Source organism: Hermetia illucens, chromosome 2 (genome assembly GCF_905115235.1).
Source record: "Hermetia illucens chromosome 2, iHerIll2.2.curated.20191125, whole genome shotgun sequence".
Lineage (NCBI taxonomy): Eukaryota > Metazoa > Arthropoda > Insecta > Diptera > Stratiomyidae > Hermetia > Hermetia illucens.
The window spans coordinates 24,400,626-24,412,906 of NC_051850.1; the positions used below are offsets into that span (position 1 = coordinate 24,400,626).

At 43.4% G+C, this 12,281-nt stretch overlaps 1 protein-coding gene across 5 annotated transcripts in view; it reads right to left on the reverse strand.

Annotated features, from left to right (window-relative positions):
• Positions 1 to 1,080: 1,080 nt before the first annotated feature.
• LOC119650358 (serine/arginine repetitive matrix protein 2) overlaps positions 1,081 to 12,281 on the reverse strand; it is a 41,708-nt gene continuing 30,507 nt past the window's right edge. For 2 of the 5 annotated variants that reach the window (XM_038053043.1, XM_038053041.1), the window contains 5 exons: positions 11,876 to 11,931; positions 8,877 to 11,489; positions 8,721 to 8,825; positions 2,446 to 2,556; positions 1,081 to 1,700 (listed from right to left, as the gene is read on the reverse strand). In XM_038053043.1, the coding sequence (XP_037908971.1) occupies positions 1,559 to 1,700; positions 2,446 to 2,556; positions 8,721 to 8,825; positions 8,877 to 11,489; positions 11,876 to 11,931 (3,027 nt within the window). In that variant the 3' untranslated portion in view covers positions 1,081 to 1,558. Of the gene's footprint in view, positions 1,701 to 1,896; positions 2,312 to 2,445; positions 2,557 to 8,720; positions 8,826 to 8,876; positions 11,490 to 11,875; positions 11,932 to 12,141; positions 12,173 to 12,281 lie in introns of those variants that run through there. The other 3 variants (XM_038053044.1, XM_038053042.1, XR_005249266.1) reach the window with 3 other exon arrangements.

A 12,281-nucleotide genomic window follows, 5' to 3' on the forward strand; every position in this document is an offset into this window, starting at 1 on the left:
GGAAAGGCGCGTTCTCCGGATTGTGTGTTTCGCAATGGAGTTGTGGGCGACGCCCACCACACTTTTTTTCTTGTGGAAGGTGGGATGGGATTCGTGAGCAGCTCTATTTAAACACAGGGGATCCCTCTCCAGACAACATTGTCGAAGAGATGCTGAGGAGTGCTGGCAGGTGGAGCCTTGTTGCCCATTACGCTCGCGTCCTTCACGTTGCTAAGAAGATAGAGCTCGACCGATGGAGGTACCAAATGGCAAGGGGGTTCCTTAAACTGATAGTTCCTCCTCCTTCCTCCTCTCCCCTCCCGTTTGTGAAAGGAATTCCCTTATTTGAAGGCTTCTCAAAGCCGGAGAGTTCGGAGAGTAGCCCGAAGTAATGTGACAAACGGTTTCAGGCTAGCTTTCTGACGATGGGGAGGTGTTTAGTTGGTAGTCCGACGACGTACCGAATCGGGAGTCCAATACTCTGTGGGTAAATGCATTCACCTACAAAGAGGACAAAGAGGAGTAGTGAGAGTGCGGTTCCTTGATGAGCACCGACAGAGACACGAAACGATTTTGACATGCCCACTACACTTCGCACTTTACTTTTTGCATTGTGGTAGAGCAATTTAAGCGCCCGAGTTCTTCTGGTACTAGTGGTTGCCGTAGACCATACCAAATGAGTCAATGCTTTCTCTAGATCTGGAAATGCAATGTAAAGAGCGCAGCGCAGCATGTATTACGTAGTGTCACAGTTCTTGACAAACCCCGCTTGATAGACGATTATTTGAACGATGTCGCGAATACGGTTGTCAAGAATGCATTCAAAATTCTTCATGGTGTGGAACAGCAACAGAATCGGGCAGTAATTTGAACATTCTGCTGAACTGTGTTTCTTTTTCCATGATTTCTTGCCAGTCAAATGGTGTTCTGGCTTCCTGACACCATCTGGATTAAAATTAAGACGGAGAGAAGTGGTGAACGCAAACCAGACGATCCGAGCCCGTTACGGAACGGAAAAAACGTGGAAGAAAATGAGTAAGATGCAAGTGATTCTTACGGAAAATGCTGAAAAATCTTGAAGAACTCGAATCAAATATCACATTTTGATGAGGTTTCTACTTTATTTAAATACATGGAGTATTTTGCCATAATACAATTTCAGTCTAATAGATAATATCATAAATAAATTACTGAATTACACACCAATAAATACAAATCTCGTTTGGTCTATAAATTAATGGGTTAAATAAATAAATAGCAAATAAATTATGAGAAATGAGTAATATCAAATGAGTATTGATAGGATTGTTATTGGTGATCACAACACAACATTCTTACTTCTAATTACTTTTCTGATTGTTGTGGCTTTCAAGGATAAACACTCATTCATTAGCGTCTATTTAAACTAATATTTTAGTAAATAATCAACAAGAATATTGTTTTGATTCAGAGATTTCGACTAGCAAGGTTTTAGGTATTCATATTGCAACTGACGATGCAGGAATATTATAGGAGATACACATGCACTTGTTATTATTGAAAATCCATTGCTTCTTATTATTAGAAAACACATTTGTCCTTAAAAAGCATTCGACGGACTTCGGCTTTTGGATGGCGAATGATAAGATCGCGGTGAACTTCCTCTGCTCCCGTAGCTTGAACCACCGCTTGATACAGATGATGGTGTCGGTCGGTGATATGGAATCGGTCGTTTGCGTGCGCTTGAATTATTATTGTTAATTTTGTTAATTCATTGTCAATGTTAGTAGGGGGGTTAGATTACACATGCTTCAAAAAAGGAGGACAAACCAAGTTTTCGTTGAACTTACCAACTGAAAAAAATATACAAGCTCATCGTCTACAAAAAGAAAATCATTAGCAAAGAAAACGCACTCGTAATAGGCACTCACTTCTAGGTTTAGGGAAAATAAAACTTTTTATTGAAGTTTCTCATAACAAAACAAACCTTACTTCGTGTATGTTTTTCTCTATTTATAAAAAATACAGAGCGAAATAAAATAATATGGTAAAGTAATTCTAGGCGTATAAAGTAATTCTTATCAGTTCTAGAATGTTGAGGAAACGCGAAATAAAAAGAATAGAAACACCACATGATAATATGACACGAAATTATGAATACAGAATGGGAAAGATAATGATCGAGCATTATGACTTCATACAATCGCATCAACTTTTTACTAAAAAAAATAATATTTTCAAATTATTTGCATGTATAATATACAATCAGCAAAGATTTTGGTAGACCAGTTTTTCTAGAAATTATAAATTGGCTTTAGCCGCACTAATTTTCTATCTTCGATACTTCGTTTTACTAGAAATAAAAAAAACATCAGAGAAAAATTAAAAATGAAGTGGTAGCATAAAAAAATGGAAGAACTTGAAAACAATTTAATCAAAATTAAATTAAATTTGAAACCAGAGTTTTTATTTCAGTAATCTTTGTACCTGGTGATCCGGCGACGATCGAGAAAACTGGGTGAACCACGTCGCCGAGGAATCGATGGTGAACGGGAGCGGGATCGTGATCGAGATTTTGATCGTGCACCAGATGTTGCGCTAAAATGGAAGAAAACGAAATCAGATCATTTTTGAAAAGAAAACACCAATTTTGAAATACGTAATTAAAATTTCAGGATTCAAGAGTAAATTACAATTGGTTTGATAGGTTTATGAGTGCCGCAAACTCCAAACTAAGAACAATGCACTCTCCTTAACAGGAGTTTAGCTCTATCCAAAATTAGCAGAGAAATTTATACGCCAACTGTCTCTGCCTGCGTTGATGAGACCTATTTGTTGGTCCTAGTAAGCATCTGGCTGTAGTGCGCGTGCAATTTTTTGAACCAACGATTTTCACGTGAAATACGATGTTAGACAATTAAGTAATGAGATTGATTCCATAAAAACCGTTTATTTAAAAATTATTCTACAACTCTGCCACCCCCTTCAAAGTAGTCCCCTTGGGCAGCTATACAGCGATTCCAGCGTGTTTTCCACTCTTCGTACTATTTCTGGAACGCTTCGACTGGGATGTCCGCGAGTATCCTCGTCACGGCCGCTTGGATGTCCGTAATTGACTCAAAATGGGTTCCCACTGATTTTGTTCTAGGGAACATGAAAGTCCTGGGGTTTAATGTGATTACCTGCCATGTAAGCATAATTCCACGGTCCTCTTCGGACACGGATTGATTTTGGGACCACAATCAGAGCCCCGCCATGGCTGGCACAGCGGTACTGGTTTATACTGAGTGCAGGCTCAGCATTCATACCAGTGGATGCAACACCTATCTAACACTTCTGCCACAACTAAGGGGTACGGCACCCGAGTTGTATAGCGCAACTCCACGCTTGAGCTCCGAGGAGCTCTGCTCGCAATGTAGGCATAGCCACAACCACCATGAAACTCCCACTAGGGGCCCAACCGCAAATAACCGGGCCGAGAAAACATCCCCCAGGAATTCTCCTGGAGCATATGCTCTCAGAGAGTCATCTCGGTTCTCATGGTGCCAGATAACCTCCGGTGAGGCATTGTGGCAAGGACCACTTCAGATGAGTCCCTTGCAGGCTCGGGTCTGATCGCCCTCCTCGAGTACGTGGGGACGGCACTCCCCACCGGGTTAACTGGAATCAGCACGAAGCGGAGAACCGCAACGAAACCTTTCACCAGTTAACTACCGCTCTGCGTACAGTTAAGTCCTTGAGGGTTTAACGTGAGCACCTGTCTTGTGACTTAATCCCACGGTCTTTTTAAGGCACGGATTGATTTTGTGACCACAATCAGAGCCCAAGTGCATGGCTTAGCATTCATACTCGTGGATGCAAGAGATGCCCTAATTAGGCTTTTCGAGCATTCGCCTACTGCATCACGGCCGGGAAACCAAAGTGAGTACAGCGTCTCCCGGTGCCACCACTATGGAGGTTCTTCTCGGCCACTTGGTTTTGGTTTGGCCGACAGGATTGCCGCCCCGTCTTCCTCACCACCACCTCTGAGCACCCGCTCTGCGTACAATACAACATAAACGACATTACAAGATAACACTAACACCAAACACGCAAGACTGGTGGCTGTCCACCGCAGCCATTCGCCCATCATACTGCAGGCGAAGCAGCGTCGAGGAGCTCCCTCCTTCGTCGGAAGGCAGCACGAGCGAACCCATCAGCGCATTTCAGTGTCTCACTGCTAGCAAAGCATTGACTAAGATCGTAGCTACCATTCACTACGTGAACGCCCATGTCGTCTAGATTGCGGATGTCACGGTACGCTGCACAGACACAGAGGACATGTAATCAGTCCTCTGAGTCTGCCCCACATAGAACACAATCCTGACAGGATACAAGGTTCCGCTTAAAGAGCAACTGATTCAAGCTACCATGCCCCGTCAGGAGAAAGCCCATCTCGAGCCCGAAGTCCACGACGAGTTCTAGGGAACAAAAAAAAGTCACAGGGTGACATATCGGGGGAATAAGGCGGCTGTTGCACCACGGCGATCCCTTTAGGGCGGTGTGGCACGGCGCGCTGTCGTAATGAAAGATCCAGTTACGAGCGATGCCTGGGCGCACGCTGTTGACTCGTTTTCGCAATTTTTTGAGTACTTGGCGATAATAGACTTGATTTACGGGTTGCCCCGGTGGAACAAATTGTTTGTGGTCGATTCCACGGCTATCAAAAAATAAATAATCATCGTTTTCACCTTCGACTTGCTCATGCGAGCTTTTTTCGGGAGGGGGGCGTGCGGAGGCAACCATTGTTAGCTTTGGCGTTTGGTTTTCGGGTATTGGAAAAACCAACCCTCATCGCCTGTAATAACTCGATCAAGCAGCGGGGGATCGTTTTCCACTTGTTCCAAACAGACTTTTGTGACCATGCTGCTTTTGCTCCTCAGAAAGGTTCTTTGGAACCATCTTCATGCATAACTTTTTCATCCCGAAATCGCCTGTTAAAATTTGTCTGACTGTTTCACGGTTTATACCGAGTTCCGAGGCCAACATTCGAACTGCTAAACGCCGATCTTCACGGATTAGGGCGCGTACACCATGCGCATTCGCGTCAGTCCGCACCTCGACTGGTCTCCCACATTTTGAACGAAGATGATACTCTGAGTAGACAGCAAATGCAAGACATATTGCAAGTCAATCAGTCAACTATTTTACGAAGTTTGCAAGCGACGGGAAAAATTCGCAAGCCGGGAAAGATGGGCTGACTGAAAGTCAAATGGGGAACAGGAAGAACAAATCAGAAATTCTGCTTCGGCGAAAGAATAGAAGCAGTTTCATTCATCGAATCGTGACGACTGACCAGAAATAAATTCATTCCTTTGAGAATCCCCAGCGAATCCGATGGATACCCTGATGTGGCTCCTGGAGGACAAAAAAGCTTTCACACAAGCATTTGCGGACGACCTAGCCGCAATAATTACCGGCAAGTTTGCGGACACAGTATGTAACCGCTTGAATGCGACTCTCCATTAAATCCACAGTTGGTGCCTCCGCAATGGACTCACTGTAAACGCTAGGAAGACTGGACCAGTTATGTTTACTAGGAACGTCAGGTGGAGCAGCTATATGCTACCCACCTTAGCAGGAGCGGAAATCCAACTGGCACAAACAGTCAAGTGTTTAGGAGGACATTTCGACTCCAAGTTAATGTGGAAGCACCATCTAGAGGAACAATATTAGAAATCCTGCAGATTGCTCTGGTGCTGTAGGAATGTGATAGGTAAGACCTGGGGACTTTCACCAAAACGGATACATAGGATGTATACATCCATAATAAAACCCATTTTGATGTGTGTACGCATCGTTTGGTCATGGAGGGCGGATCGGGCGCAGGGGTGACCTTGAATCTTGCCAAGGCCTACCATCAGATAGTAAACTTCTACCGTCGTCTCCTCCCCAAAGCCGTTCACCACTAGACATTACCTAACGCCTGCCTGTCGGATCCTAAGACTAATGATGAGGTTGTGGGGTCTGTAGAAAACCATCCAAGCGTTTGAAATCACTAACCAACAGATCTACCATCTCTACTACTCTATTTCTATCTACTTTTTTGGCATTCTTTCAACGAGATGCCCCTGTAGCCATGTTTGCCGATGCCTCAGACACCGCGATAGACGCTGTTCTTCACCAAAAGGTGAATCAAAGCTTCCAACCGTTGGGTTTCTTCTTAAAACAGTTGCATCTCACTCAATGAAAGCACCTAAATCGTGAATTATTAACCGCGTGTCTGAGCGCTAAGCACTTCCCTTGAAGACAGGCCCTTCCCTTTGTTCATGGACCATAAACCTCTTACTTTTGTCTTACGCCAAAGACCCCAGAAAGCAACGCCGGCACTTATCCTGCATCAATCAGCTCACATCGGACATTCAACATGTGTTCATGTGTGTGACAACTTAGTTGATGACACTTTGTTCCGGATTTCCGAGATCAAGATCCCAGTCGATTTTTCGACAATTGCTGTGGCTCGGACGGATGACGCAGTTCTTCAGAGGCAGTAGTTGAACTCCAAATACAAGTTTAGGGAGTTTCCTATCTTCGGCTGACATTCCTCTGAAAAGGGACCTAGGCCACACATATTCTGTCGGGCTTCTCGTAAAGATGTGTTTTGCTCGGTGCACGGACAACGAACCGACTATTCTCCAAGAAACATTTCTGGCCGTCCATGAACAAAAACGTGAATTCTTGGGTTGAAGTCACTAGGCATGCTAGAAAGGTCCCTAAGCTGACAAAGTGCTCCCACGTTCTACACCTTGACATTATAGGCCCTTTGCAAGACTTACATCGTTACGGTTATAGCCTCACGATTACTGATCGGATTATGTGCTGGTCTGAAGTAATACTTCTGAAGGACATAACACAATCATGTACTAGGGCCCTCTGTCGAAAGTGGATTTCGCGCTTTGGTGTTCCCGCCTTAATCCTCACAGGTCGGGGAATGTAATTAAAACCTACTCCCTTCTCGGAGCTCGGAAAGCTCTTGGGATTCAAACGTCAGCGGACAACAGAATACCACACACATTCCAATGGGATGCTAGAACGTTGACATCGGACACTGGGGCGCAATGATCCACCCTGGCCACAGGTCTTTATTTTCGTTCTGCTCGGCCTTCGTACCGCCGTCAGTTTGCTGCCAGTGGTGTTGGGCTAGTAGAGAACCATCGACTGGCGATCAGACCCTCGACGGGAAAGAAGACCATGGAGAGACTGGATTGTTATGTCTACTACGAGCGACCGGTTCCAGATTAAAGCCAACTCCGCCATCTCGACACACGTATCCGGCGATCCACACCTCTAGGAAACTCGAAGTTTGTACCCACGTCCTGGTGAGGACTGATGACTTCCGGAAGTGGCTTCAGGCATCATACAAGGGCCCCTATAAGGTCCTCGAGCGTGGGGAGCACATAATCAGTCATTTGTTTTGACGTCCGCCGGTCGACCGAGTAGCCAAGGGTTCTCTCGCCGAAACCCCTAAGTTTTAGCTGGAGGCGGAGTATTGTGGCGGAGCAATACCGGGAATCCGGAGAGAGCGCGGCCGGCCACGGAAACAATTAACAAAAATCGAGACTTCACAGTTCAATTTTGATAATCGTGTGAAGTAGGCCGTGTAAAAATTGACATGCGATATCGAAGAAGAAGTAAACTCTAGACACATTCATGCATATTGCCTAAGCCTTGTTTAAAGACGTCATGATCACTCTAGTGTTGTGGGTTTACGATATGTAGTACTTGCGGTCTCGCTCATCACAACGGATTCATTGGATCTACCTATATATCTACAATAAAGCCCATTTTGACTTTTGGTTACCAAGACAAAACTTTATATAAGCAGGAGGCTATTAGCACAAATTTAAAGGTTCAATTGTTTAACCATCACTTGGATAATGAAAATTACTTCACGGGGACACTCAAAGCTATTCCAAATTTAGATCTCAAATGGAGCTGAAAAAGAAAAAGCCTAACCCAACTTGCAGGCTTGTTACCTTTGGCGCGTGACAATTCGCATACAGCGATGCGATAATTCGGAAATCTCTGAGCAAACTTAGGTAGTTCTGATGCCTGCAGACTATATAATTGAGTTTTCAGAAGCCTGATTCCTGACCGCCACGATTCAGTTGCGATTACGGACATAGTAAACTTCCCCGATAGGTCCCTGATGAAAGGCTAACCCAGCTAAGGGTGTTTTCGAAAGGCTTGATTATGGAACTGGATCAATCTGACCATCAATCTGCGTTATTAGCCCCCAATAGCAAAATATATCAAATCTGTTGGTATGGAGCTGTATGACATGTTGAGGGAAACGTGTCTGACAAACTGCTTCGTCAGAGGCTTCACTTCACAATGGTGGAACCAAAGTCAGCTCTCGCTGACGAATTTTCATGTGGAAAAAATCGGAATTTGGCATGTTGGTTAGATTCTTCCACTAATATTCGAGTTAATGTATCATCCCTTTTATGTGGGCCTTAATTTATACCATTTCTTAACATTTTTGAAATGTATATAGTCGAAATCTAAAAGGGATTTCAAGCAGACTCCATTTTATCTTCGATATAGTTTCGAAGATAACGCGTTGACGTGACTAACCCATTTTATCATTGTCAATATATTGCACAGACGTGGTAATTTGAACCCAAATCTGTTTGGCCCAACTGCCCTTACTCTTACGATGTTTTGTATTGCTTAGATGCTACTTCAATTAATTACCAAATAGAATAGAAATTTTCACTTACGTTGAGGAACTCCTTGATCGACTACTTCGGGATGATCTGCTTGACCCAGATGATCGACTCCTTGATCGCGAACTGCCCGAGCTACTGCTACTTGATGAGGTGTACCTAAATACAATTGTTATGTCTCCATTTCAAGTTTATTTCATTATTACTTACGATGATCTCGATCCGCTCCTTGACCTTTTCTCATCGGATCCACGTTTCGAACGACTCCTACTACGCGATGACTTCTTGTCAACAACCGCAGCTGCAGCTACTGCCGCCAGCGCCGAAGAATTCGTGACTTTAGCTACAATCGTCTCCACCAAATTGCTCTCGTTCAAAGGTAGAACGGATGATGTCTGGGCAACGGGCTGTGGATCATTGATCTTGAAAGGTTTAATAACAATTTTAGGTTTCTGTAAATGATTTGATTGCTGATGACGAGATGAATGTTTCTTTGAGTTATTGGGGGTAACATTATCATTAGTAGAGGTCGATGAATTGCTACTATTAAGATGGTTGTTATCATTAGTATTTGATGCTAATGTTGGACTTGTAGCCGGTTGGCTGTCGGTATAAGGAACCAACGCTCCCAGACCATTGTTTATGTCCGGCAAGAGATTAGTCAGTTTAGTTGCTTGCGTTGTTGCAATAAATGTATTGAGGGAGTTAGTACGTGATAACATAGTTTTCGGACTTACTTCCGTTGCCATTTTTTCAATGGTTTTGATTTTCTCTTTAGCTTTCGCTGCAATTCCTGATTTCAGTGCTTCAAGCATTTCCATATCTTTTTGCAAATCCTTTTGATTTTCTTCTTTCTTTTCGTTTACAATTGCTTCAATGAATTTCTCAACGTTACGATTACGGATCTCTTCATTCGCACTTTCATTTCCGTCGCTTTCGTTTGGACTATGTAGATGGACACTGGGTTGGGGGTGAGGATTTGGTATCCGTTTGCGATCTTTTGATTTTGATCTGTTCCTTTTAGATGACGACGTGACTGGAGGAGTTTTCTTTTTCGGTGATTTCACTTCACTCTTCTCCTTAGCTTCTCTCTTAACTTCTTCAAGGAGAGCACGATAACGTTCTGGATCTCGACGTGCTGGTGAATAGCTCAATTCTGATGATTCTGAGCTGGTGCTTGAGGATCTAGATTTTTTCTTTTTCGCATTTATTTCTACCGAAGGTGAAGTTGTGGATGATTGCATCTTGGTCGTTCTGTCTTCTCGAGTGGGAAGTGGTGAAGCAACTCTCCTTGGTGGCGATTTTAAGAAGTCTTCTCTGCGTGGCGAGCGACTAGTCCGTCTTGGAGGTGTTTGTGTTCGTTGACTACTGGCCCTATCTCTGCTCCGTCTTGATTCTCTGCGCGGTGACTTCAGAAAATCTTCTCGCCGTGGCGGTCGACTTTTTTCATTGTTTGATCTGTTGCTGTACTTTGAAGTGTGCCGATCACGCGATTCAGAACGATCTAATCGACTTTCACGTGCAGGTGATCGATTCCTTCGTGGTGTTACGCTTCTACGATTTGATGTGCGCCGATCACGTGAATCCCTGTCTGAAGGGGTAGCTCTACGAGAGTCACGTTGTCCTGATAGATCTCGCCTTGGAGATTTCTCTTGATATTTGGATGAAAATCGATCCATACTGCGGCTCCGAGAATATGGAGATCGACGCCTTCGCGGTGGAGGTGAGCGACGATTACTTCGACTTGGACTTCGACTGAATGAATTTCGCCTATTTCTGCCGTAGCGGAAGCGATTGTTGCCATAATAAGGTGAAGCATTTCGACGATCTCGGCGCGGAGAAATCGACTGATTACGAGAAGGACCACGGAAATTTCCTCTAGTTCTGAATGGATTTATCCGTTCTCTTTTTGGGGATGGAGATCTTGTGGTCGAGCGATTACGTTCTCTTGAACGTCGTTCACTTCGCTTTTCAACGCTTTCATTGCGGGAAGGGGATCGCCGTCGAGGATTTCGGCTGCGTTCAACTGATGGTGATTTGGAACCTTGATTAGGACGGCGATTTAATTGCCTTTTGTTTTTCACGTCTTTTTCATCTTGTGAAACCGATTGATCCCGAGACAAATCACGCTTCCTTTGTGGTCGTTCTCTTGAACCCCTACGACCGAAATTATTCTGCCGTTCTGATGGTGATCTGGAAGAATTCAACCTTCTGTCTGGAGATTTTCGGCGCGATTCCCGGGGTGGAGTACCTCCCTTCCGCTTGCGAACAGGTGATCGTGAACGCGACCTTTGTGGACTTTTAGTCGCAGGTAATGGTGAAAGTTTCCGTTTTCGCTCTAGTTTTTTCTCAGGTGTATGGGATTTTTGTGTATTCTTTTTCCTTTCAGGGTTTTCTGAACCTTTCTTTTTAGTTTTATCTGTTCTGTCTGAATGTTTCGGCTCTTCGTGATCGGGAGATACCGATTTTCGCCTTTGCGAGTATTTATTTCGAGAAACAGATCGCGATCGAGCATTTTGGGATGGCTTCGGACTAATGGATGAACGCGGGGCGGGGGAATTTCGTTTATGTCTTTTGTTTGGAGATCGAGATCTACCCCGGTTTTTGCTTCCCTTATTATTTTGAGTATCGAATGGATTGTTCCTTACGGGAATACGTTCATGTGGTGATTCATTTCTGGATGATTTCCGTGGTCTCTCGTTGTTTTGATGGCGATCACGCGATTTCTCACGCTCTTCACTCCTATTTCGTGTGTTATCTTTCTTGCTGTTGTCAGTTGATTTTGTTTTACTTGGTGATTGTTTTCTTTTGCGATCTGGTGAGCTGTAAAGAGAATAATCGTTTTATCAAATTGTTTTTAATAGCAATTGGCCGCTTAATCGCTCTTAGAGATTCCCGAAATATAGATAATAACGCTAACCCAACAACGGTTTGCGATACATTTTGGGCAGAAACCAAATTCGCAAAACGGACCGTTCAAGTTGAGACGACCGCAAACTGAATGATATCATTTAAAACAGGCAAAACGTGTAGGTGATCTTATAGCAATACAGTCCGATGCTGCGAATAAGTTCCAGAGCACAAACCAACTCGGTTTAAAATAAAAACAAATAAAACGAAAGGTCTGCGTTAAGGGGCTTTCAACAATTTAGTTTAGAAGTTTTCGACATAAGTAAAAAGAATAAAAAATATTTAAACTAAATACGTACCTAGTACGAGATTGTACCGAATCCGAACGATGTTTCCTCTTCTTCTCCTTCTTCTTCTAAATGGAATAAATTTAAAAACAAATCATTAAGTCATACCCAAAGCACTCTAAACACTACAAAATGTTCATATATTAAATGTATTACGTTCGTTTTTGATCCGAAACTTGGAACAAGATAAGAGTTGTTTTCGTGAAAGGAAGAAAACATATCCTAGCACTTTTCAAACCATTTTTGCCAAGAGAAAGAATGAAAAATAAAATACTTACAAAGCTACAAGAGAGCCTTTCGAAAGCTATCCTATTTAATGAAGCGCCAAGGGTTCAAATAAATATTATCATGTTTTTCTTTTCTTTCAAGTTATGATTACAAAATTTAAGAAGTGTGTTCGTTCTTTGATCCATATGAG